The sequence below is a fragment of the Pongo abelii genome, chromosome 8 (genome assembly GCF_028885655.2).
Source record: "Pongo abelii isolate AG06213 chromosome 8, NHGRI_mPonAbe1-v2.0_pri, whole genome shotgun sequence".
NCBI lineage: Eukaryota > Metazoa > Chordata > Mammalia > Primates > Hominidae > Pongo > Pongo abelii.
This window is the reverse complement of record NC_071993.2, coordinates 55,070,780-55,096,622: the sequence shown is the minus strand read 5'-3', so window position 1 is coordinate 55,096,622 and position 25,843 is coordinate 55,070,780. Positions and strand designations below refer to the sequence as shown.

The window sequence follows — 25,843 nt, the reverse complement described above, 5'->3', positions numbered from 1 at the left end:
CTGACTGAGACACTTTTATCTTCAGCTTCAGGATTTCCCTTGGCCAACAGCACAGTAAGTAACCTCGGAGTTCAAAGCATTCAACAAACAATGGAAAGGCAGAGCCGCCAGAAATGTACACATGATTTTCATGACAGATATGGTAATGCCATGTTAGCTAGCGGAGCCTCTTTCTCTATTGCCCGTATGGACCTATGTTGCAACGCAAATTGGAATCGGATGGAATCTGTGCCCTGTTGCCAGGGTCACCCCTAACGGAATGGAGAGATCAGCAATCATCCCAGCTGGTGTCATACTGAATTGTTTAAAACACAAATCATAATTGATGTCCAGTAAAAGCTCCATGTGCCCATCAAAATATGGCATTATAGAAGAAGTAAAGTACATTTGAATCCTTAAAAATAAAACCAAAACTATGTGTTAGAAAGATCACTCAGGGTAGACCAACTGAGGGGCTTAAAAGGACTGTAATGTCTGATGCGCATCTCCACCAATGTCTACTCTGTGCTCCCACCCCCACCTTGGCAGTGTCGACAGAAAAGACCACAGGAGTAACAGGGACCCCTGTGGGAGGCAGCGCAGAAGCCAGGCTGCTTAAAGTAGAGCCCTGAGTCTTTTGTGCATTTACAAGTCAATGGGCCAAGTTCTCCAGGATCAAGCCAGGGAGTCCTGATCACTAACAACATCTCTGCCTTGGGGCCTGTTTAAGTGGCTTCCAGACTCAGCTCAGATCCTAGCTCTCAAGGGCAACCAGATTAGGTTTCTTCCCTTCTCTGAATCTCAGTTTCCCCCTGTGTAAGATGAGAGGGCTGGCCCAGTGACCTCCGATGTGTCTGCTTGACCTAGTAGAATGGCACCAGCTGGCATTCTATAGCCAAGTTTGCCCAGAGGGAGCCAGTTCCTGCCTGTCTTATGGCTACACAAGGTCATTGAAGTCGCCCTCAGGCATGGAGCTTGTAGCTGCCTGGCCTTATCCAGCCTGCCCTTGGAGCAGATAGGAGACTGCTGCCTGCTGTCTTGAAGGAAGGCCTGACCTTGAAGGGGAGCCAGTGTGCACAGATTACTCCGCAGAGGAGACAGATACTGTGCGTCTGACATGCCCAGAGCATCCCTGATCACATTAGCCGCCGCCTGAGCGGGGAGGATGCTGATACCGGCCTATCTCGGCACCTGGTACCAGCCAGCCTGAGTCTTGGCCTGACCTCGCACAGCCCCTGCTGAGGTTGTCTGCAGAGCGCCAGATGATGGGTAATGACAGAAATGAAATTAGATGAGAAGTTTGCGAGTGATCCCCACCCCTGAGATGGGAGTGGCTCTTACACTTCCTGGCTTTGCAGTGGGGTTCTCCTGTCTTAGCCTCACTTCTCTCAGCTCAGCACAGGACCAGGTGTGGGAAACTCCTGCAGGCTCCCTGGAAAGAGGCCCCTTGAGCAGGATCATTCCTTTGGCCAAAATCGTGTCCTAGAGCAGCGCTCTTCTATAGAAATGTAACACAAGCCATCTTTGTTGTTGTAAATTTTCTAGTGAGTACACATGTAAAAACATCTGCATAAATATATACACCTACTACACACTCACAAAGACTAAAAATTTAAAATTTTTTTAAAACTAAAAGGAAAGAAAACTAGTGAATTTATTCTTAATTGTGTATTTTATTTAAACTACTGGCTCCAAAATACTATCATTTCAATATGTAATCAAAATAAACATTAGTGAAATATTCCACATTCTTTTTTGCTTCCAAGTCTGAATTGATATTTACACTTAAAGCACATTTCCATGCAGACACTAAATTTTCACTGGGAGTACTTGATATATATTTATTTATTCTAATTTTTTAATTTTTTAAATTGACACATAATAATTGTGCATATTCATGGGGTACATAGTGCTGTTTTGATACGTATATTGTACAGTGATCAGATTAGGGTGATTAGCATGTCCACCATCTCAAGCATTTACCATTTATTTGTGTTGGGAGCATTCACTGTCCTCCTTCTGGCAATTTGAAATGATGTAATACATTAATTAACTATAGCCATCTTTGATCTGCATTTAGATTTCATAAAATGTGTGATTGAAAAGTAGAGTCACATACCCAAGTTATTCCAAACATACTTAAATGTTTTTCAGCAATGGAACTGAATGTCAGTTTTTACACTAATGTAAATTAAATTAAATTGACAATTCCGTTGCTCAGGCACACTTGCTTCATTCACGTGCTCAGGACCCACATGTGTCGTGGCAGCGTATTGGACAGCACAGGCCTAGATGAGAACACCAGCATAGAACAGGTACTCTACATGCAAAAATGAAAGAAGCGAGGGGAGAAAGAGAAAGAAGGAAGGATGAACAAAGAAAGAATGGCAGGGATGGGGAGTGGGTGGGAGCCTCGTACTTGGAGTAAGACAGAGCCAGATTCACATTTGAGCTCTGCCACTTGCTCAATAAAAGAACCTGGACCAATAACTTAAATCCCATGAGCTTCATTTTCATCATCTGATCATAGAAGGGAAACTGCCTACTTGGCAAGACGGCTGTAATCATCATGTGAAGTACGATATGCAGAACTGCAGATAGCAGGACAGTTTCTCCCCTGACCCACCCAGTCCTTTCTCTTTTTTTTTTTTTTTTTGACGGAGTCTCATTCTGTCGCCCAGGCCGGAGTGCAGTGGCACGATCCTGGCTCACTGCAACATCCACCTCCCTGGTTCAAGCAATTCCCTGCCTCAGCCTCCCAAGTAGCTGGGATTACAGGGGCACACCACCATGTCCGTCTAATTTCTTTGTATTTTTAGTAGAGACAGGGTTTCACCATGTTGGCCAGACTGGTCTCGAACTCCTGACCTCAGGCAATCCGCCCACCTTGGCCTCCCAAAGTGCTGGGATTACAGGCATGAGCCACCATGCCCAGCCTCTCTCTTTTTTTTTCAGTTCTTCTTTTATCTGTCATAGACAAACAAGCTTCCAATGAGATTTTAATTTTTTAGTTGTGTTGCTTTAAAACAAACAAACAAAAAATCTAATAATCATAGCTTTACAGCTGTGCTTCTCAAATTTCCTGGTGCATCAGAATCCCCCAGGCTGCTGGCCCTTCCCTGGTTCCAGAGGCCTGGAGTGAGTCAAGGAATCTGCATTTCTAATGAACTCTGGACAATACTGGTGCTGTTGGTCTGAGAACCACTCACTGACAGGTCAAGAGACAGCAGAAAAAAGGAAAAAAACTTCATACTTAATCCCTTTAATGGCACTTTTTTCCTTTTTTTAATACAGGACATTTTTATTTTTGCCTTGAGTCCCCAAAAATTCTCTTAGCTGGTCCTGAGCAGAGTGGGTGAGCCACCCCAGAAGCAGGGGCCCTGAGGCTGTGCTCAGGGTGGTATGAATCTGGGATGCAGAGAGATGTCCCTGGACTGTGTTTGATTCTAGGCACTGTGCTCAGGAGGGCTGTCCCCAAGGCAGTGAGGAGCCTGGAGGCCACCCCGCTTCCCTGCAGCTCTGAGCTGCTCCACTGTGATGGAAGGAGGACTCTGTGGGGCTGAATGGCCACACAAATGGATGTGAAGGGCTGCACATCTCTGTGCAGGCCTAGGGCTAGCCCCTGCACCATGGTTTTTAGCTGATATTTAGCTGGTGTGTCCCCTTGGGCACATGGATACTCAAGGGGTGAGAACAGACCCTCACAGACACCCAGGGGCCCCCAAGTTGCTCCATACACGCCCACCAGCAGCCAGGTCCCTCTCCCACCAGTCACTGGGACCGTGGTGCTCTGCTGAGGGTGTACTGAAAATGGGCACCAATAGCGAGATGACTCCTGGGCTCAGCCTCCCCAGCTCTCCTCTGGAGCCTTCCTTTCTACATACAGACACCATCCTGGGCAAGGAAGTCCAGCCAGGCAGCTCCTCTTCCCACAGCCTGCTACCCCGCCTGCAGTGGACAGGTCACCCCCAAGGGTGTTCAGCCTCCACTCTGCCATGCACTAGGCACCTGGATTGGGGATGGGCAACAGACCCATCCCCACAAAGATACCCACTCTGTGGCACTGGCATTGCCAACCCTGAGCGTACTCCACCCCAAAACACTCTGGGGTGCGTGACCCCAACCCCAGCCCTCCTCATACCTGTGGTCAGGCCTCCACTGGGCATGAGAGGAAGACAGCAACAGCCACTGGGCAGGGCCAGGAGAGGCGGGGCAGCGGCCTGGGAACCAGGAGGCAGGAGGGAGCCAGGAAAACCCACTCACAGGAGGCTGAGGCAGAGGCAGCAGGAGGCAGGACTGCAGAAGGGCCCCAGCCCTCAGCATACGCTCCACTGGCCCACTCAACTTCACTTAAAAAACACAAATTTAAAGATAGAATGATTAAGAATTTCAAGACAGTAACCACAGAGCATTCAATTCTAAATGCAGAGCCCTTCAAGAGGCAGGGGTGTCACTGAGCACATGCCCTAGTTGAAGGCCATGAAACTGGCCTTGACCATGAGTTTCTGAATTTAAATGCAGGAAGTGGCCCTCTGTTCTGACCTGCTGGGCTCCATCCTGTGGGTACAACCTTCGACCATTCCTTGCTGGTCTCTTTCTGCAAATGCACTGGCCCTCAGAGCTCAAGTCCTGAGTGAGTTTGGTGCACATATTATCAGGGTCCTCATCTCATTCATAAACTTGACATCCAGAGAGGGAAAGTGGCTTCTCCAAGGGCTGGGCATGCACAGCTCCCACCACATTATAGCGCCATGCTCTTCCCTCCAGCACCAGGCCCCTGCCCTACAGCCTTCTCCTGTCCAACCTGGTGATAGCAAGGCTGCAGCACACACTTCACAGGTGGCTCTTCCTGATCCAATACGGCAAAGGGGCCTTTAACTGAACTCCCCACATGGAGCGCAATAGGGAATGTCACCCTTGGAGGGTGGCCTGCACCTTCATCCTTGCAGATCGAGGCCAGGGTCTCAATTAGGTGATTAAACTTCAGCCACATCTCTTGAATGATGCCAACTGGAAGGTGCCTTTAGTGTCCCACCAATAGGACCAGCTTGGCTTCCTGGGTGCATAACATGGTCTATACTCCAGTGCACTGGCCCAGCCTCTCTCTTCAGTGTGATACTCTGCCTGCCTGCCTGGCCCCACTGCCTGTTCTACGCAGGGGGACACTTCCATGGCCTTTGGGGGCTCCAGGATGCATCCTGTCCTGCAGTGGGCTAGCTGCATGGATCTAGACTCCAGGCTGACTCTCAGCAGGGTCACGCTCTTAGCAGGAGGCTCACAGAAGATCAGGCTGGTGCTGGGCACTACAGTTCTGTGACACTGAGACACAGAAGGATGTGCACAGAAATCCCTCAGATGGTGATAGCGCACCGGGCAGGAAGGGGTGATGCGCAGGAGGAGGTATGCTTGGTGCCAGCGCAGAACAAAGATGTAGATAAAATTCTTTACGAGTGATCTCAGCTAGACTAAATCCCTAGATAAATTAGGATGTGGGGAGGAATGTGGCAGGGGATTAGTAGGTGGGGGTTGAATGACCCAGGTCACCTCTGAGAAACCAAGCCCAAGTACAGAGCCTCCTCCAACTGTCAGCTCAGGAACCTTCTGAGACACAGGCTGCTCCCCAGAGTAGGTTCTTCCTATGCACGTGTGGTCCATGGGCCAGCTGCATCAGCATCACCTGGGAGCTTGGTGGAAATACAGACCCTAGGGCCCCACCCATGCCACCTCAAACAGAATCTGTGTTCTTGCAGTATGTCCTGGGTGCTCTGTGTCATCTTAAAATTGGAGAAGCAGCACTGTCAAGCAAAACAACATCAAGCCTACCCAACCCTGGACTAGGAGCTCCTGATATGTGATCCCCTCCCTCAAGAACTCCTAGTCCGGGGTTGAGTAGCCTTGATGTTGTTTTGCTCCAAAGCGCTGCTTTTAAGGTGCCTGGTTCTTTAAAGGTGTTTGATAAATTAAACCAATGAAGGAGCAATCATCCAAAAGCAGAAAGAATGCTAAAAGTCATGGTTGGGAGAGGCAACAATAACAAGAAATGGAGTCTAGTTCTCAGGCTGCAAACTGAGCTGCAGCCAGGGCTGACTATCCATGGGCTGATTCTGGCTCACAGACATATTTTGTTTGGCTCATGCAATATTTTTCAATGCACAGGATTTTACCCACTAAAAATATATAGATTTCTATAGAGTAAATTTGGGCCTGCTTTCTCCATATAAAGAATTGACAAGGGCTGGCAGGGCATGGTGGTTCACGCCTATAATCCCAGGACTTTGGGAAGCCAAGGCGGGAGGATCACTTGAGGTCAGGAGTGCGAGACCAGCCTGACCAACATGGAGAAACCCCATCTCTACTAAAAATACAAAATTAGCTGGGCACAGTGGCGCATGCCTGTAATCCCAGCTACTCGGGAGGCTGAGGCAGGAGAATGAACCCTGGAGGCGGAGATTGTGATGAGCTGAGATTGTGCCATTGCACTCCAGCCTGGCAGCAAGAGCAAAAGCTGCTTTTTCAGTTTATCTTACCTGCCTGATCTCTGTGGGGTTAGACTCTGTGTGTACTAGTGCACATAACAAACTCAAAAGCAAAGATGGCTAGAAAATGATGGTTATTATGTATTGGCTGACTTATTTGACACCCTTAATTATTTGTCCTGTGGGGTCATGGTTAAGGGTGAGGTGCTCAGTCATACTGTCTGAGTTTCAATCACGGCTCAGCCTCTCCCCAGATCTGAGGTCCAGAGCAAGTCACAGAACCCTGTAAACTTCAGGCTCCTCATCTGAAAAATGGCCGTGACAAAAGTAGTTCCATGTAGGATGTTAAACGTGTTGCCTGGCACATGGTTAGTTATTGGTAAAGGCTATAAATTAGTTTAAATTAAAAAATTTATTATAAGTCAATGTATTTAAATTAATTTACAGCTATTTAACAATAGCTAATTAGCACAGCATTATAATTGCAGTACCAGAGCAAAACAACATGAAGGAATACAAGTATTTATTCCCTACATTGCTAAAATACCAACACTGATTATCAATATTTTCTGTGGAAAGGTGTTCAGAATGCCTAACATTTTAAAATTCAGCTAAAATATTAGACATTTCAAATAAAAATAAATATTAGAAGCACTAAGTGCAAACAAAAATCTATGAAATATAAATGTTAAAAATGTTACCCTTCTCATACTAATTGTTAGCAGATGACATGAATAAAATACAATTCAAAAGTAATGAACTAAACCCTATAAGATAAAGAAACTTCTAATAATATTTGGAATGAAAATCTACTATTTGATGTTATCTGGATCATGAGCATATTTTTGTGCCCATTTTTTCCGGCTGCTGAAACCTTTTTTTTACTCTAGGCTGGTCAAGGCAATGGTGAGATGTTCCAAGCTAAATTTCAAACTAATTTCCAATATTATCCTTTGAGTTCTTCATCTTCAAGTAATTCCATTTCTTCTTCCCCACTTTAGAAGATATCTTTTATTTTAAACTCCCTTCTTTTTTGTTGGCAGGAACTAAATTTTTTTATTTGATCATGAGCTTTGGTTTTATTTCAGAGAAAGCGTTCCTGGCTTGTGGTCATCTTCTCCAGTGTTAATGTGGGTAGGTGGAGATGCCAGTGGGTCACCTGGAGCAAATTCCAGGCTGGAAAGTCTCTGAAGCACAGTGAAGATTTCTATCATGATGGAGGCAGCATAGTTCCCCTCCTTCTGGGTTGTGGAAGAATAGGAAACTGCTTTCTAAACAAGCTTTCCTTTACTGGATCCAAACACCTACTGTAGTGTATTCCCAGGTGTAAATGGTTCTAATTTTTAAAAAACATGTCACAAAAATACTAATAGTTCAGCATTTCTCAAAAGCACATTATTCTGGAATACCAGAATCCCAAAAACTGGAATTACAATTACTGAATAACACCAGGTCTGGAGAGTCTTCTGCAAGTCAGTTGCCTTCGTGGGTTCCAAGAACATAGGTCTCCCTGATGCTTTTCTGTTAACTTGAGATTGAGGGGACAGAGTTTGGGAGGCCAAGGCTGGGAAAGAAGGGAAGTTGTTGTCTTGAGTTGAATAGTGTCCCCCAGAATTCATGCCCACTGGTAACCTCAGAATGTGATCTTATTTGGAAATAGGGTATTTGCAGATGCAAGGAGCTAAGAGGAGGTAATCCTGAATTAGGGTGGCCCCAAATCCGATGGTTGGTGTCCTTATAAGCAGAGGAGAGGACAGACAGGATGCACAGAGACACAGACGGAGGAAGGTCATGTGAAGACAGAAGCAGAAGCTGGGGGATGTGTCTACAAGCCAAGGGTTTCTAGGGAACCTGGAAATCACCAGCAGCTGGAAGAGGCAAGGAAGGATTCCTCCTTCAAGCCTTTAGAGCTCCACCGCGATCCTGGACTTCTGGCCTCCAGAACTCTAACCAAAGAAGTTTCTGTTGTTTTAAGCCACCCAGTTTGTGGGAGTTAGTTATGGCATCCCTATGGAAAACTCATACCATTGTGGCATTGGGAGTGATACTGCCAGGGCCACTGGCCCTCTGCATCAGGGCCCATGCTCACCAATCTTGGAATCCAGTCCACACTCTCAGGGGCCAGAAGACCAAGCTCCTGTTCCTGCTGTCCACTCCTGGTGGGTCTCCCATCTTCCTGCACCCCCTCTCTGCCTAGCACCTCCATCCATGCAGCATGCTGCTCCAGCCATGCTGTATCATTTACTTGGCCCGAGGCCCGGCCCCGGGACTTCCAGTGCCGCTCCTGGAGGCCTGCAGTCAGGTGGGAAGAACAGAGCTGCAGGCATCCAAGAGACCCAGGAGAGGACCTGCTGCTTCCTGCCCGTGTGCGCCACCTTGGAAAGTCACCTCATCTCCCTGAGTTTCACTGGATGGTGACAGTAATGACCTTTGCAGGCCCTTGGCAGACATTTTGGAATACAGCAGTGCCTGACACACAGCAGATGCTCAGTAAACATGAGAACCTCCCGTCAAGTCAGCATAGGAAAGACTGAGAATTCTAGCATCCTGGAGAACCAGGCCTCCCCGATGGGCTTTGGGGCGGAGCTGGAGCATGTGGGGACAGGAGCAACACACCCATAGTGAGGCTGGAGAGGGATGTGAGCTGCTTATCCTCATCACATGTACACAGCCCGAGGATGAGGAGAGGGCTCCAGGAAGGGGCTCTGGTCCACAGTCTTCCATGTCTGGCACAGAGCAGGGTTCCACAAATCCTGGTCGCAGGAATAATGCTGGAGAAGCAAAGGACCCTCTGGCTGATGCACCAGAGCAGAGCTGCAAGACCAGCCACCCCGCAAGGGCTGCCCTGAAGGAATGTGGAAACCAGAAGGATTTCTTTCTTTTCATTTTTTAAAAATTAAGAGAAGCTAACCTTCTTTGTCCTGTGAAGGGTCACTTAAGTGGCCCTCTTAGATATGCAAATGCAAGGCTAGAAAGCAGCCGGCCTCCTGGGATTCCTGTATAACAGGAATTTTTGCAGCCCTTGGTGATGGGTTTTATTTTTTACTGAGTGGCCTGGCAAAGATTGTGCCCTTCTTTGGCCTGCAGAAGAGGGGTGATTGGTTGAGAGAGCTCGGGGAGGAAAAGAAATTTGTGGACTAATTGGCACAAAGAGCCCAGGTTTTCTGAAAGGAATGAGACAAATACACCAACACAGTGTTTTCACACTTTTTTGACAAGAAATAGACATTACATTGCCCCCTGGGAGCCCAGGGCAACAGAAGCTGAGGCTTCAGGAAACACTGCTATTCCTACATGCAGTGCCTTCTGGCATGTCCTGTCCTATGTGAGTCTATCTCCTTCTTAAAAATTCCAGACAAAGCCCACAGAATTGATTTCATGACCCCTCTAATGAACTGGTGTTCATAGTCTGAAAAATGATTTTGAGATTTGGTTTACAGGAGGTCTGTTGGGTGGATTGAGGCCTGGCTGTAGGAAGTGGGGAAACAGAGGCACTGGAGGTTGAGTGAGCCAACCTGGTACTGAGTAACTAGCAGGTGGGGGGACAGTGGTCTTCTGAGCTATGCAACAGTAGAGCTGGGTCTGACCTGGCCATCTGAGGCCAACTCACCCTGGAAAATAGTGGCGAGGGCACAAGAGCTTGCAAACTTTGTCCTCTAGCATGAAGGTCCCCTGCCTGACCCTGCAGAGACCTGGCAGCCCTCTCCTTCCCCTGCTGGCAGCTCCACAGGCTCAACCCCCTATTTCTATACAGCTGTCATCTCATTGGCAACACCAAGGCCAGCTTGGAAGATACCAGCCCTGTGCCCATCATCCTGGGGCAACCCAGTGCCCTCGTCTGGCAGGGACCTCCCCCCCAAGACTGAGCAGAGTGCGGAGGTGTTCTCAGAAGGCAGAACACCCTTGAAGGGTTGCAGTTTCTGCAGCAAAACCCCGAGGAACAAGGGACCTTCCCCACCCCAACATCTATCTACGCTTTGGACAGGACCCAGGCCGGCCTCTGCCAGGCCCGTCCTGCGCCTTTCTCCTTCCACAGCTAGGTGGCAGCAGCAAGCGCCCATGCTCCCCTTTCCTCAGGGCAGAAACTCTCCCAATTCCCACCCCTCCACCTGTGAGCACACCTGGCCACAGCTCCACTGAGAAAGGGAAGGGTGTCGGGCATTTGCCATGTGCCATTCTCTTTTTTTCATATCACAGCCAATGCTGACAACCCTCAGGGCCTTCCACCCCATTCGTTGTCCACATGAACTGAGAGTCTTTCAAGATGGTAGAAGTTGGAATTCAATTCAGATAGCTTTGGCATCAGTTTCAGTCAAGGCAGTGTGGTGGCAAAGCACCAGCTTGGGTGCCAAAAGTTCTGACTGTCCCTTACAGCACCTCACCCCTCTGGACCCGTGTGGCAGCCAAAGCCTCTGCTTCTCTTGCAGCCGCGAAGATTGACTCCACTTCCCATCTTCCCTGCAGTAAGACAGGGTCACATGACTAAACCCTGGTCAAGGAAACACAGGTAGGAGTGACAGGTGACCTCTGAGGCTTCTGAGGCTGCTGTCAGCACCAGCTCCTAAAATCCCCTGAGAAACTCCCTGCCCCCTCTCCCTGCATCTCACAGCAGAGGATTCAGAGGAGGACACTGAGGTCCTAGAAGGAGCCTGGGTCCCTGAGTGACCACATGGAGCAGCCCCACTCCCTCCTCCTTTTTCATGCTGACCTGCAGGAGCCAGTGACCTGAGCAAGAAGAGTCTTTAGGGGATTAAGCCACTGAGACTTGGGAGTTGTTAGAGCAGCAAGCATGAATTACCTGATTGATGTGCCCAGTTTCCTTATCTGTAAAAGGAGGTTATCAACATCATTCTCAGGGTTGTTATGTCAATGACTTACGATGCAGTGAAAACACAAACCCAGGATCTGACACATTCTAGGTAACTGAGGTCCCTCCTTACAGTGTCAGCAGCAGCCACAGCAGCAACAGTGCAAGGAGCACTAGTTGACTCCCAGTGTGCACAGTACTATGCCCCAGCTAAGTGGACCACACACCAGATGGGCCTAGTTCATATACAGGGTCTCATGTTCTATAGCATGGGGGTGCTGGGAGCCTTAAAAGGTGTGCAGGACTGACTGCAAATGCTTTGTAAAATGAATTTTTCCTATAACTGCAGACCATTAAGGTGATATCTGTAAATAGAATGCTAAGCTAAGGGGTCACACGTAGTAAAAGTGAGAAGTAAGAAACTAAGGATCACCCTGGAGGCAGACACCTCAGTTCTAATTCTGACTTTTCCACTTACTAGTTGGAACCCACATAAATCACTTAACCACTTCAAGCCTCAGTTTCCCCATCTGTAAAATGGAGATTATGATAGGGTTCTTGCAGGGATTAATGAGTTAATTTATGCAGAATGCTCAGAACAGTGCTTGGCATACAGTAAGTGGCATGTATGCCACTAATTGACTCCTGCTCAGGCAACCGAGACCGCCTCCCACCCTGAGTGCATGGTAGGGTCTGATGTCATCACAGCCGCTGGGAAGTACCTGTCCCCTTTGGGAGCTGCTGCTGTGTTTGTCCATATGGCAAGGAGAGAGAGCCCTCTTGGCCCCATGGCCTCCTGCTCTTTCCCATGCTGCATTTCTCCTGGGGGTGGGGAGGTAAGAAAGTTGGAAAGAGCAGGTGGGGGCAGGGTGGGGGTGAAGCTTCAGGGAAAGGACAATGGGCTTTGTAAATCCCTCCCTGGGCAGGCTGGCCAAGTTCAATGGCTTCAGGCCACATGAACAGCAAGAAAAATGTGGCCCAGGAATTTCTCCCCAACGATTCCCCTTGTCTTTCTCTGTGGGAATTTGGAGCTGCAGACACATTCCTTCCATGAACAGCATCCGTGGCAGCTGAAGGCCCATTGGCCCCAGCTGGGGAACCTGGCTGGCCGGGCACTTCTAGAGCTCTGCCCCTACTGCCTCCCCCCCTCAAGGAGTAGGCACTGCCGGTGTGCCAGAGAATGCACTCTCACTGGCAGACCTCACAGCTTGCTCTGTCAGGGACTGACCCCTCCTGGGCACAGCCCTCTCTTCTCTTGAGCCAAACTGCCCAGACAGCTTTCACAGCTGCTTTTCCACAATCTATCACCCGGAAGTGGAGACTAGACATCTTGGAGAGAATTCCCATCCATTCACTTTTTTTCTAAGCCAAATACTTCCCGACTTAAGAGGAAATTACTTCCCAGATGCTCTAAAATTCTTTTAAAACACTGTAAAGTACAGTCCACAGGCCAGATCTGGCCTGCCACCTGCTATTGTACATAAAGTTTTATTGGAACACAGCCCCACTCATTCATTTATGTAGTGTCGATGGTTGATTTCACGCCACAATGGCAGAGTTGAGTAGTTGTTACAGAGACTGTATGGCCCTCAAATCTTAAATATGTTTACTATCTGCCCCTTAGAGAAAGTTTACTGACTTCTGGTTTACTCCTTTGTTATTCCACACAGGATTTGAAATGGCCTCTATTGAGAAGACTTAGAATAAAATAGTGATAACACAATAGTTTAAAATAATTGAGAGCCCGAGAAAATGCAAATAAAAGTAGCAACGCAAAATCATTAACCACAACACAAATATGAAGACTGTTAGGACCCACATATTTGCCAAAGCCAGGCTTTAAATTTTTCTTGAGCTTCCCGGAAGCCAAAGGAAAAAGAGAAATGAGACAAGTCTCATCAAAAGAAAAGAAAAAGGAATACCAGTCCTTATGGGATCTAGAGCTTTTTCTAGCACAAAGATGTATGGGGCTTGCTTCAAACAGAAAAAGAGTAATACCCACCTTCCCCAGAATCATATACTTAGTTTAAAAAAAAACAAAAAAACAAAAAAACAGAACAATGAGTCTGCAAAATGAATAGCAACAGCAATGCTGTTGATGAGGGTCAGTATGGGGACAGGGGTTCTTGTTAATATGTCTGACCAGAGATTGAGCTACATATGGAAAGGCAAAGCAGTTGGCTTCCATGCACTGTGCTAAAAGTGCATAAAACATTTTGAGAGGGTGTAAGAAGCCTCATTTCTGCTTATCATTTCTGTAGATCTATTTGTTTCAGAGCAAAAACTGGAGTTAAATAAGGACAGCCCCAACTTGTCACTAACTCACCTTACAGTGCCTGGCACAAAGTAGGCCCTCAATAAATTGCTCGTGAACGTATACACCATGGAATACTATGCAGCCATAAAAAAGGATGAGTTCATGTCCTTTGTAGGGACATGGAGAAGCTGGAAACCATCATTCTCAGCAAACTATCACAAGGACAAAAAACCAAACACTGCATGTTCTCACTCATAGGTGGGAATTGAACAAAGAGAACACTTGGACACAGGAAGGGGAACATCACACACTGGGGCCTGTTGTGGGGTGGGGGGTTGAGGGAAGGATAGCATTAGGAGATATACCTAATGTAAACGACGAGTTAATGGGTGCAGCACACCAACATGGCACATGTATACATATGTAACAAACCTGCACGTTGTGCACATGTACCCTAGAACTTAAAGTATAATAAAAAAAAAAAGAAAAAAAATTGCTTGTGAAAAATGAGGAGGTTGTGTTAAAAGAGAACCTTCCAATTCCAATGTCTGTGGGTCTGTGGTATGTGGACATACAGTGTGTGTGCACACTGAATTTCAGCCAAACTCCTAATACAGATCAGAAATATGATGGGAGAAGGGGGTGGGGTTAGGGAGGCAGGACCAGATGACACCCTCACCGCCAAGAGGCAGGAAGCAGTGAGTGGTCGTTAAGAGGGTGACCAGCAGTGTTCAGACTGCCCAGATTGGAGGACAGGCTCTACCCTCTACCTACCAGCTGTGTGATCTTGAGAGCTCGCATAACCTGGGCGGGTGTCCATATCCTTACTTGTAGATTGGATCTGATGACATATCACCCTTACGGGCTATTGTGAAAATTAAACAAAATAATGCCCGTGAGTTACTAGTGCCAATCAAAGCTATGTTTTGCAATAAGCTGTCTACAAAGTGTCTTCATCACGCCCTTCTTCAACAAGCTCCCTCTACCAGAGGCCAGGGCTGGCAGAAGACAGACATTATTCTGAAAAGCTAGGAGCAATGACCCGCGGTCTCAATCCAGCACTCCACAGGGCTTCTCTTTTTTAACTGGAAGTCTCAACTACAGTTATGTGTGCCTTTGTCCCACAGGCCATCTTATTCACCATCGAGTCCTGTTCCTTTTCCCCTAAAAACATTTATCATAGAATTGTTAAGATCACAGGCTAGAAAGCAAGATGGGCTGGGTTCCGATCTGAGCTTAGCCACTAATTAGCTGTTGGGGCCTTGTGCAAATGACTTCACTTCTCTGTACTTCGGTGCCCTCCTGTTGAAAGTGGAAATAATGATGACATTGAATGCATAGGATTGCTCTGAATTCTAAGTGAACGTGCACATGTCAAGCTCTTAGCCTGGCACATTGTCAGGGCCAGGCAGTGCTAGCCATGAGGATTTTGCATCACTTCCTATGCTTCAGCTATCTGTAACTGCCTAACAGACTACTCCAAAGTTTAATGACTTAACACACATTTTCCTTTTTTAAAAAAATGTATTTCAATAGGTTTGGGGGGAACACGTGGTGTTTGATTACATGAATAAGTTCTTTAGTGGTGATTTCTGAGATTTTGGTGCACCTATCACCTCAGCAGTGCACATTGTACCCAATGTGTAGTCTTCTATCCCTCACCCTCCTCCCACCCTTTCCCCCAATTCCCCAAAGTCCGTTGTATCATTCTTATGCCTTTGCATCCTCATAACTTAGCTCCCAATTATGAGTGAGAACATACGATGTTTGCTTTTCCATTCCTGAGTTACTTCACTTAGAATAATGGTCTCCAGTCCCATCTAAGTTGCTGCAAATGCCATTATTTCATTCCTTTTTATGACTAAGAAGTATTCCATGGTATTTATATACTACATTTTCTTTATCCACTCATTGATTTATGGGAATTTGGGCTGGTTCTATATTTTTGCAATAGCGAATTGCACTGCTATAAACATGCGTATGCAAGTATCTTTTTCATATAACGACTTACTTTCCTCTGGGTAGATAGCCAGTAGTGGGATTGTTGAATCAAATGGTAGTTTTACTTTTAGTTCTTTAAGGAATCCTCACACTGTTTTCCATAGTGGTTGTATTAGTTTACATTCCCACCAGCAGTGTAGAAGTGTTTGCTTTTCATCACATCCACACCAACATCTCTTTTATTTTTATTTTTTTATTATGGCCATTCTTGCGAGAGTAAGGTGGTATCGCATTGTGGTTTTGATTTGCATTTCCCTGATCATTAGTGATGTTGAGCATTTTTCTATATGCTTGTTGGCCATTTGTATATCTTCTTTTGAGAATTGTTTGTTCGTGTCCTTAGCCCATTTTTTGATGGGATTGTTTGTTTTGTTCTTGTTGATTTGTTTGAGTTCTTTTTAGATTCTGGATGTTAGTCCTTTGTCAGATGTAAAGATCACAAAGATTTTCTCCCACTCTGTGGGTTGTCTGTTTACTCTGCTGATTGTTTCTTTTGCTATACAGAAGCATTTTAGTTTAATTAAGACCCATCTATTTATCTTTGTTTTTGTTGCATTTGCTTTTGGGTTTTTGGTCGTGAAGTCTTTGCCTAAGCCAATGTCTAGAAGGGTTTTTCCAATGTTATCTTCTAGAATTTTTACAGTTTCAGGTCTTAGATTTAAGTCTTTGATCCATCTTGAGTTGATTTTTTTTTTTCGATGGAGTCTCGCTCTGCCTCCCAGGTTGGAGTGCAGTGGTGCAATCTTGGCTCACTGAAACCTCTGCCTCCTGGGTTCAAGCAATTCTCCTGTCTCAGCCTCCCAAGTAGCTGGGAATACAGACGACCGCCACCATGCCTGGCTAATTTTTGTATATTTAGTAGAGATGGGGTTTCACCATGTTAGCAAAGCTGGTCTCAAACTCTTGACCTCAGGTGATCTGCCCGTGTTGGCCTCCCAAAATGCTGGGATTACAGGCGTGAGCCACCGAGCCCAGCCAAGTTGATTTTTATATAAGGTAAAAGATGAGGCTCCAGTTTCATTCTTCTATGTGTGGCTTACCAATTACCCAGCACCATTTGTTGAATAGGGTGTTCTTTCCCTACTTTTATGTTTTGTTTGTTTTGTTGAAGATCAATTGACTGTAAGTATTTGGCTTTATTTTTGGGTTCTCTATTCTGTTCCAATCGTCTATATGCTTATTTTTATACCAGTACCATGCTAAAAACAAAACACATTTTGTTTGCTCACTGTTCTGCAGTGTGGCCATGGCTTGGTGGGGACAGCTTCTCTCTGCTCCACATGGTATCACTTGGAGAATCCACTTCCAGGACAGCCTCACTCACACAGCTGGAAGTCAATGTGGTTGCTGGCTTGGACCTCAGTTCTCCATTTGGCCTCTCCACATTGGTAGGTTGGGGTTCTTGCAGCACAACAGTCTCAGGACAATTCCACTGTTTACAAGGGGGTGCTTTCCCTGATGACAGGGAAAAGCAGAAGCTGCCAAGTTTTCTCAGGACTTAGACCCAGAATTGGTCCAGAGTCACTTCTGCTACCTTCTGTCTATTAAAGCAGCTCATAGGGCAGCCTAGATTCGAGGGAGAGGGTTACATAAGATGCAAGAACTGGAAAGTGTGGTTAGCTGGGGCCCCTGAGCTAACACATTGCCCTGCCTGGTCTCCAACTCCTCCAACCTGTGTTTGGCCCACATCTCTCACCTGGCTTATGCCTTTTGCATCTTTGATTTCTCTCTACTCCAGTCTCCCCCTTCCAGTCCCTATCTCGCTCTAGCCACCAGGCTAGCCAGTCAGAATCACAGGCTGCATCATGTCTCCTACGCTAAATGCCATGCTGTGATTCCCCCCACCCAAGTAAAGAGCAAGTTCTTAATGGGATACTACTGCACCCTTTGGAGGACTGTGTTAGTCCATGCGAATTGCTATAAAGGAATACCTGAGACTGGGTCATTTATAAGGAAAAGAGGTTTATTTTGGCTCAAAGTTCTGCAGGCTGTACAAGCATAGCACTAACATCTGCTTGGCTTCTGGGGAGGCCTCAGGAAGTTTACAATCATGGCAGAAGGCAAAGGGGAGCATATGTGTTCCATGGCAAGAAAGTAACAGACAGAGAGAGAGAGAGAGAGAGGAGGAGGTCTCATACTCTTTTAAACAACCAGCCCTCATGTGAACTACCAGAGTGAGAACTCACTTATTGCCACAGGGATGGCACCAGGCCATTCATAAAGAATCTGCCCCATGACCCAAATACCTCCCACTAGGCCCACCTCCAACACTGGAGGTCATACTTCAACATGAGACTTGGAGGGGACATATGTCTACACCATATCAGGGACCATTCCTGTGCCATCCCCTAAGGTGCTGGACCCCTCCTTGCAGCTCAGGTCCCACCTCAAAGCATCCTCTTCTGCAGAGTTTTCTTTACCACCCTCAGCAGACTGGCTTTCTGTCCCCTACAGCTCCCAGGGCAACCTCCTATCCCCCGCCCCACATTGGGCCTTGTGTCAGGCATTGAGCTGTGTTCAGTCATCATTTGTACATGAGTGAAGGAAAGAATGATCATTATAGGCTCCCTAAGCTATGCTTGTGGCTAAGATGGTACATTCCCATTTATTCCCTTCCTCTGAGCTACCCAGGGCTGAGCTCACACCTGAGATAGTGCTGTGAGGGTGCCTTGGATATTCTGGGGAGGAGCAATCCAGACTCCTGCATTGGAACTATGGAGGGCAGGTCCTGAGTCTCCTAAGAAAATCCTTGAATGACCTGGGGCATATCTGGGACCAGGGGCTCAGGCTGCACAGGCTTCAGGATCCCAGCAGCAGCAGCAGCACCCCCTAGAAACAGCTTGACATCCTCACCACCCAACTGTGGGTCTCCCAGAGAAATGGAGTAAAGTGGCAGAAAGTAGAGCTCTGGATGAATGGGGCAGCCTCTATCCCATAGAAACTTTGTCCTCAAAGCTAGTGTCCAGCCTCCTCCCAGAGCCCACTGTGCCCACTGGATATCCACCCCCTGGTTCTAGCTCTTCTGCCCTGTGCCTGGTGGTGGGCTGGAGGCTGGCCTTCCTGCTGGGAAACATGTCTTAGAGGCTCCCACCTCTGGCCCTTCTTCTGGAGCAAGGCGGCTTGAGCACAGCTAGAGCCTTGCAGCATGTGTGATCCTCATGTTTTGGCTAAATTCTAGTTAGTTTGGGGTCATCATCAATTTGAGTGGCAGAGCTATGTTCAGAAAATTTGATTTTTCAGACAAATTCTATGCTAAGTGGGTGCTTTGCCAGTTGCAGCCCATGACTTTAGGCCTAACTAGGGAAATACTACCCATTCTTCTGTTTATTTAACCATTAAACCATCCATCGTCCATCCTTCTATTCACCTATGGAACACATCCATTCAACCATCCCTCCACCCATCCATCAATCTATTCACATATCAACACCTCCATCCAACCATCCATCCACCCATCCATTCATCTATTCACCTATCCACACCTCCATCCAACCAACCATCCATCCACCCATCCATCCATCTATTCCCCTACCTACACCTCCCTCCAAACATCTATTTCTCCATCCATCCATCCATCCATCCATCCATCCATCCATCCATCCATCCATCCATCCATTTACCCACTCATCTACCCATCCATCCATCCATGCACCCATCCATTCATCCACCCATCCATCTTGGCTCTGCCACTTACTACCTCATTGGTCTTGGGCAAGTCTCTTCACCTTTCTGAATATTAGTTTCTTCCTTTGTAAACTGAATTTCATGGCATCTGCTTCATGCCATTGTCCTGTGGTTAACTGAGATAACCTTTGTGAGTTGCCTGGCACATGGTGGGAAACACATAGTGAATGTTATTTTCCTTCCCCCTTGAGGAAGAACACACAACTAAAAAACTGTAAAAAGACAATGTGTAATTAGGAATTAAACTGTGTGAAACCAAAGGCAATAAAACAAGAAGCCCTTGCCTTCCTATTTGTCTGCTGAACTGCCTTGGGAGTTGATATTTAAAGCCGCTTTGAAAAGTCGAGTATCCCAAAATATATTTAAACGGTTCAATGGGGACGTTGACCCTTTATAATAGGCTCATTTGAAACGATCCTGCTTTGCTACTTCCTCTTAGAAAGATAAACAAGCAGCCCACAATGGCCGCTGTGATGTTTTCTTTTAAATCTTGCTTTCCAAATGTAGGACTTGGCCGTTGGACAATCACCCGAGGGGCTCGCTCCCCGCAGATGCTCTCCCTGAATGCAGGGAGCTCTAGCTTGGAATTCCTGGGGCCTCATTAAGCCTGCTGTGACTAAGTGATCTTGCCTAGTGCTAAAACTGTTTAAAATGACTTGGCAGCAACCAGAAGTCAGGTCTCTCTGTTTTTTCTCAGTTACTCTCTCTTTGTAACCCCCGCCTACATGTCATGAAGTGAAAACATCTTTCTTTCCGGATCTAACGCAGGACGACCCTTCTCTCTCCCCAAAGCCTCACCCTGGTCTTTCTGAGGAGTTGAAGGAGAGAGAGGGAGGCAGAAATCTGCCCCGCTGTTGTTAATCTCTCCTTTGAATGAAGACTTAACTCCTGGGAAAACCTCTTCCCTGCTCTAAGTCATTCCTTCCTGCCCCCACATTTACTTAACTCTTCTGCTCCGTGCCTTGGGCAGCCTCTGCTTTCCAGCCTGCCCTTGCTGAGATTCTCCTCTGAGACCACCTCTGATCTCCCCAAATGGAATTGTGGTAGGGAGGGAGAAAATTCCAGTCAAGTCAAGGCCATCAGAGCTGGACCACAGCCCTGCTTCAGGGTCAGGAACAGATCCTATGAACTGGGGGGTGACAAAGAACCTTACATGAAGAAGCCTACTCTGTGCCAAACACTTAAAAATATAATTATCTCAATCAAAGTAAATTGATTATTTACTTTAATTACACAATAATACATGATTATGCTTTCCTTTTACAGAATGAGGCCATTATAAAAAAGCCAAAGTCTCTTGACACCCACTTTACTCCATTCTTCTTCCACCCTCTCCCCAAAGGGAATCACTCTTGGTTTCCTGTTTTCCTCCCATATATTTTTCTAAGCCCAAGGGCCTAGAACAGAGCATGGTACAGAGTGAACACTATAGTAATATTTTGTGAGTATGGGTATGTGTTTTACATAAGTGCCATGAATCCGTAAATCTCAAACATTCAGCCATAGCACTCTCCTTTTATATCATATACCATCTTATGAAAATTCCAGTGTACTTGATAATTCTTTCATTTGTTTGTTTGTTTTGAGACAGAGTCTCGCTCTGTCACCCAGGCTGGAGTGCGGTGGCCCAATCTCGGCTCACTGCAACCTCTATCTCCCGAGTTCAAGTGATTATCATGCCTTAGCCTCCTGAGTAGCTGCAATTACAGGTGTGCGCTACCACGCATAGCTAATTTTTGTATTTTTAGTAGAGATGGGGTTTTGCCATGTTGCCCAGGCAGGTCTCAAACTCCTGGGCTCAAGTGATCCACCTACTTTGGCCTCCTAAAGTACTGGGATTGCAAGCACGAGCACCATGCCTGGCCGATGATTCTTTTACTGATGAACATTTTGGTGGTTCCAACTTTTTGCAATCACAAGCAAGGCTCCCATGAATAGCCTTCCATAGACTTTCCTGGGCATGTGGGCACACATTTCCATGGGGTGCATACTAAGAAATGAGATAGCTTGCTCCCAGGGCATCAGCATTTTTAGTTTTAATAAAGCAGCTTCCACGTTACCTTCCAAGGTGATTGCACCAAACACACACTCATGAAAAAGTGCCCAAATCCTCGCCAAGACTTGATGATGATGATAGCTCACACTTGCAAAACACTTAGCTACAGACCACTTGGGTTCTAAGTCCTTGTATATATCAACTCATTTAATTGACACAACCATCCGGTGAAGCAGTTTCTGTTATCTTCTCTGTTTTATAGGTGGGGAAACTGGGCACAGAGAGAGTTTGAATAACTTAATTCTTAATTTGTGCTAAGTAGCATCTGAACCGGTATCATTTTCCTCACTTTTCAGGTGAGGAAACAGTCTCAGAGGGATGACTTATCCAAAGTCACACAGCTCATAGGTAGCCCGCCAGGTTTGAGGGTAGCCTGGGCAAACACTCCCTCTTCCTACTACTGCACAGTACAGGTGAGCTGGGAAACTGAGAGCTCGGTGGTCCTGAACACCCCCGACCAAGTCACCCTTGAGATGACTGCCCAGAGGATGCTGGTGTGGTGGGGGGCGTCTCCCTTGCACAGCGAGGGCGCCCCTTCTTCCCATTCTGCGCGGGGAGGCCAGGCCGGTGTGGCCCCCAACCCCTGCTTGGCTCCCAGGGAGACGGAGGCAGCCCCGGCTCCGCGGCGCCCCCTGGCGGCTCCTGGGCGAGTGCGCGGCCCGGCACCTCGGGAGAGTAACGGGCCGTGGGGAGGGCGCCGGCGAGGGCAGGGAGAAGCGCGGGGCCGCCCTGGCTCGCGGAGATAAAAGCGGGCAGCGGCGCGGCGGTCGCGATCTGCGCGTTCTCCTATTGATTAGCAGGGTCTGCCCGGAGGCCGGGATGCCCGCTGCGCGGGGCCGCAGTAAAGTGTGAGGGCCCGGTAGCCGCGGGCCGGCGGCCCCGCGCACTCTGCGCCCGGCTGGGCACTGCCCGTGGGCCGGACCTCGGCCGCGCCGCCCCGGGGCGCAGGCGGCAGGCGGGGAGAGTAGCCGAGCGGCGGGGCCGCGGGCGGCTGCCATGGGGCTGTGCTGCTGCAAGGACTGGAGGGGACACCTGCGAGCGCCCAAAGGTAACTCCGGCGCGCACGTGCGCCCCGCTCCCTGCGGCCGCCGCCAGAGGCTGCCAGCCCCGCCTCGGTGACTCGCCACGGGGTGTCCAGGGCCGCCCGCACCTGCCTCAGCTTTGGAAAGGGCTCAGGTGCGGCTGCTGCTCCCCTGAGTCTCCTAACTTTGGAAGGGGAGGCTCCCCCTGACTCGGGGCGCGGGGGCGCATCCTGGGGCTCCTCGGTCCCCATGTGGGAGTGGGGGTGGGGTCCGGCCCCTGGGCGGGAGTGGGTAGAGCCGAGGGGAGGGTCCGCCCTCCAGGGCCCGGGGCTGGCCGCGGCGCCGGCTGCAGGTCCGCCAAGTCCACGGCCGGGGCGGAGAAACCCCAGGCGCCCAGACCCGCTCGCAGGTCTCTGCACCGCGAGCCCGGCCCGCGCCCTGCGCCGCCCCTGCGGCTTAACCGCCGGGAGAGGGACCATTCATTCTCGCCCGCCTCTGTCACAAACTTGGACGGTGGGGCCCTGACTCAGAGTTTTCCAAAACTCGCGGCGGAACCTGCAAGCAGAGCTGCTTGAGGAATGTAGCAGTCTTGGAGAGGGCCCAAAGCCCAGAAACACGCTTAGGACGTTGGCGGCCGCCGGAGGTCCGGCCTCCCGGGGGCTGGGGCCCGGCCGACTTAACCCTTGACTGACTGAAATGATCCCTGTTGATCGTTGGGAATATGGTGGTGCATCCCTTTCCTGCAGCGCTCCCTAAACTCACCTGACCCTAACACACCTGCCGCGCTTATTAAGCATGCAGATTCCCAGGCCCCACCTGGCCTGCTGGATAGGCTCTGGGGAAGGCCTTGGGAAACTGTGTTTAAGGAGTTCCCCAAGTGACTCCTATCGCCAGGTGAGTCTGGGAAGCCTTGCCTGTAAACCATATAGGGTAAGGCAGGCTCTGCCAGAATGAGCACTAGGTCTTTCTTCCTCCGAAAAGTGTATTCTGCATCCAGATACAGAAAAAGTCAGACAGCCTTCGACCTTGTCCAGGTGAAAATGGTGCCATCAATGTACAGGCTGGTTTCACAAAGGGTTTGAAGTAGCTTATAACATGTATAATACTTAACTATTTAAAAACCTAAACAGGACCCTACATTTACACAGGAAATAGAGAGGTCAAGGGAAAATGGAGCCCAGTTAATCTGGCCATGAGGTATGATCTGTGGTTGAGCCTCTTTGCAACCAAAACCAAGTGAAAAATGTGAGTGCTGTAGTTGCAAGGTTCTCATTGTCCCAGAGCAACAGTTTTCTAGGCTTCTGATTGTAGAAAGAATGAAAAAGAATTTTGCACATGAGGCTTCATTCTTGGAAGCAGGGGCCGAGAGCCCTGTGTGTGGTGTCTTCACTATGACAATAGCTAGGGCTGCAGTAGGGTTTAGAGGGCAAGGTCTTGCTGCATGCTCCCCGAGGGCAGGTCAGAGCCCAGGATTTCACCCCCGCCAGGGCCTGGATGAGCAGCTTTAGTCTCTCCTGACCCCTCTTCAGTAAACATGGCAAACGGTGTCCCAAAAGCAAGGGTGGATTTACAAAGTCTTGGTTAGAGAGGACATAGACTCATTAAGCAGCCCCAGAAGGGAGCCAGGGGCACCTCCTCTTGCTTAGGTCTGTCCTCTGGGGCTGTGGACCCCCAAGGCCAGCTGCTGGCTTCACCAATCCAGGTAAGGAAAAAGCCTGGTCCGGGAGTGTTCCCCAGCTGGGCCCTACCCTCCCACCCACCCGAGAGACGGCTGGCCACAGCAGCCTGGGAGTAGGCACTGAGTCTGAAGTGCCCACAAGGTTCTGCAGCCCATGGAAGTTAGCCAAGCTGGCCAAGTGGGTGGGGAGCACTGTGGTGCCAGAGTGTGTGACCAGCCACTGTCTGGCAGGGGGGAGAGAACCCATGCAATTGTTGGAGAGTCTGTGGTTCAAGGAAGACAGATGTTTGATCTCTTAGTGTGCAAAATCTCTAAGGGTTTAAATGCTGCAGACTCATTTAACAAATTTGAACCCATGTGGCCAGTCTGGCTGGGTGGTAGACAGTCCGAACCATTGTTCACAATTAGTTCTGCAACAAACACGGGAAGGGTTATTTGGTCAAATAATCTTAGACATCAGGAATTATGAAAGTTTGGAAGATGTTTCACAGCAAACAGAGCCTTTGCCATACTGGCACAGTTGTGCCCGCTAAGTCAGGTGGATTGGAGGTATGGTCTCCACACCTTTCCCTAGGGAACCTTCTTTTCATAGAGCATTTCATGGCACACATATGTGTGGACACACTTTGAGAAATGCTGCTTTGGACATTAAACTCTTCAGTTGTAATAGCAGTAACACAGTATGTCTGTGTATGTATCCATGTGTGTGTTTAGCTCTTGCCACCCACCTAAGGAGATATCTGACTCTCTAGCCTAGAGATGTGTATGTGCATTTTTTTAAAGAAAAGGTTGAAAGAGAGTCCATTAATCATTGATATCATTTCAATTAAAGCAACAGCTAAGACAACAGTTGTTCTTATTGATTTCATTCTTGGATGAATCAAACTCTTACAACAGAACATTTTAGCATGTTTGTCCCTGTGTAAAAAGCTACTTGATAAAGTAGAAAAGCTCAAATATTCTATAATCTCATGAAGAGAGCAGCAAAAATATATCAAGAGCCAGAGCCACATTAGTAGGTGTCATCATCATGCCTTTAAAACCCAAGTCCTGGGCTTTATCCAGGAGCCCCTTGCTCTGCTGCTGGCTGCAAAGCTGCAGGTGGGCACAGTGGGTCTGGGAAGGGACTGTTGCATGCCTTTTTCGGGGAGGGGAGGGTGTGATATGCTGTGACATTAATCCCACTTAGTATCATATGCAAGACAGGTTGTCACAAATAGAGAAATCCTGGGTTCTAGGTGCTCCCAAAAAGCTGAAAGTTCAGTGAGTAGGATCTGATTTGTAGAGGATAAGCCTCCCCTAAAAGCAGAGGGCTCATGTACTTGTCTGAACTCTGAGGGTATTGTTTCTGGGGCATGTTTCCAGGTGCATCTGTATTTAGAGCTCTGTGATGGGTCTGTTTGGTGGCAAATTTCATTTTCTTCAGCTTTGCATTGTTACCCAAGGTGGAAATTTGGAGGAAGAAGGTGGTACTGGAGCACAGCATGGAGTCAGCTTTTGTTCCAGGGCAGCGAGGGGCAGGAGCGGACTGGTAGGTCCTTAGATCCTGACACGCACTCATTCTGTGACACCGCTTCATCTCCAGCTGCCTCTGGAGCTCTTCACCCCTCACCCTTCCCGCTGCTCGCAGCAGCAGCAGCTCTTCCTTGCCTTCTGGGGTTTTGCCCATGACAAGGTCCCATGCTTTTCCCAACATCCTCACCCCCACTCCCGTCAACTCCTGTCAGCCCATAAACCTGCCTGAATTGCTCATCCAAAAATTCAAAAACAAAACCAACAAGACCAATTTCTTGTCCCTGTCTATGCTCCATAAGCCCTGCCCATTGTTCCTCCCCTCCATTCCCAGCATCAGGGAACAGTGTGCCCAGCCCTGACTCCCCTTT

General features: G+C 48.1%; 1 protein-coding gene across 5 annotated transcripts in view; it reads left to right on the top strand.

Annotated features, from left to right (window-relative positions):
• The window catches only part of ARHGAP22 (Rho GTPase activating protein 22), a 158,231-nt gene that overhangs the window by 58,572 nt on the left and 73,816 nt on the right, over positions 1-25,843 (top strand). The window contains exon 1 of one of the 5 annotated variants that reach the window (XM_024253376.3): positions 22,167-22,308. The exons of 3 other annotated variants lie outside the window; for them this stretch is intronic. In XM_024253376.3, the coding sequence (XP_024109144.2) occupies positions 22,257-22,308 (52 nt within the window). In that variant the 5' untranslated portion in view covers positions 22,167-22,256. Of the gene's footprint in view, positions 1-22,166; positions 22,309-25,843 lie in introns of those variants that run through there. One more of the 5 variants, XM_054522269.2, reaches the window with a different exon arrangement.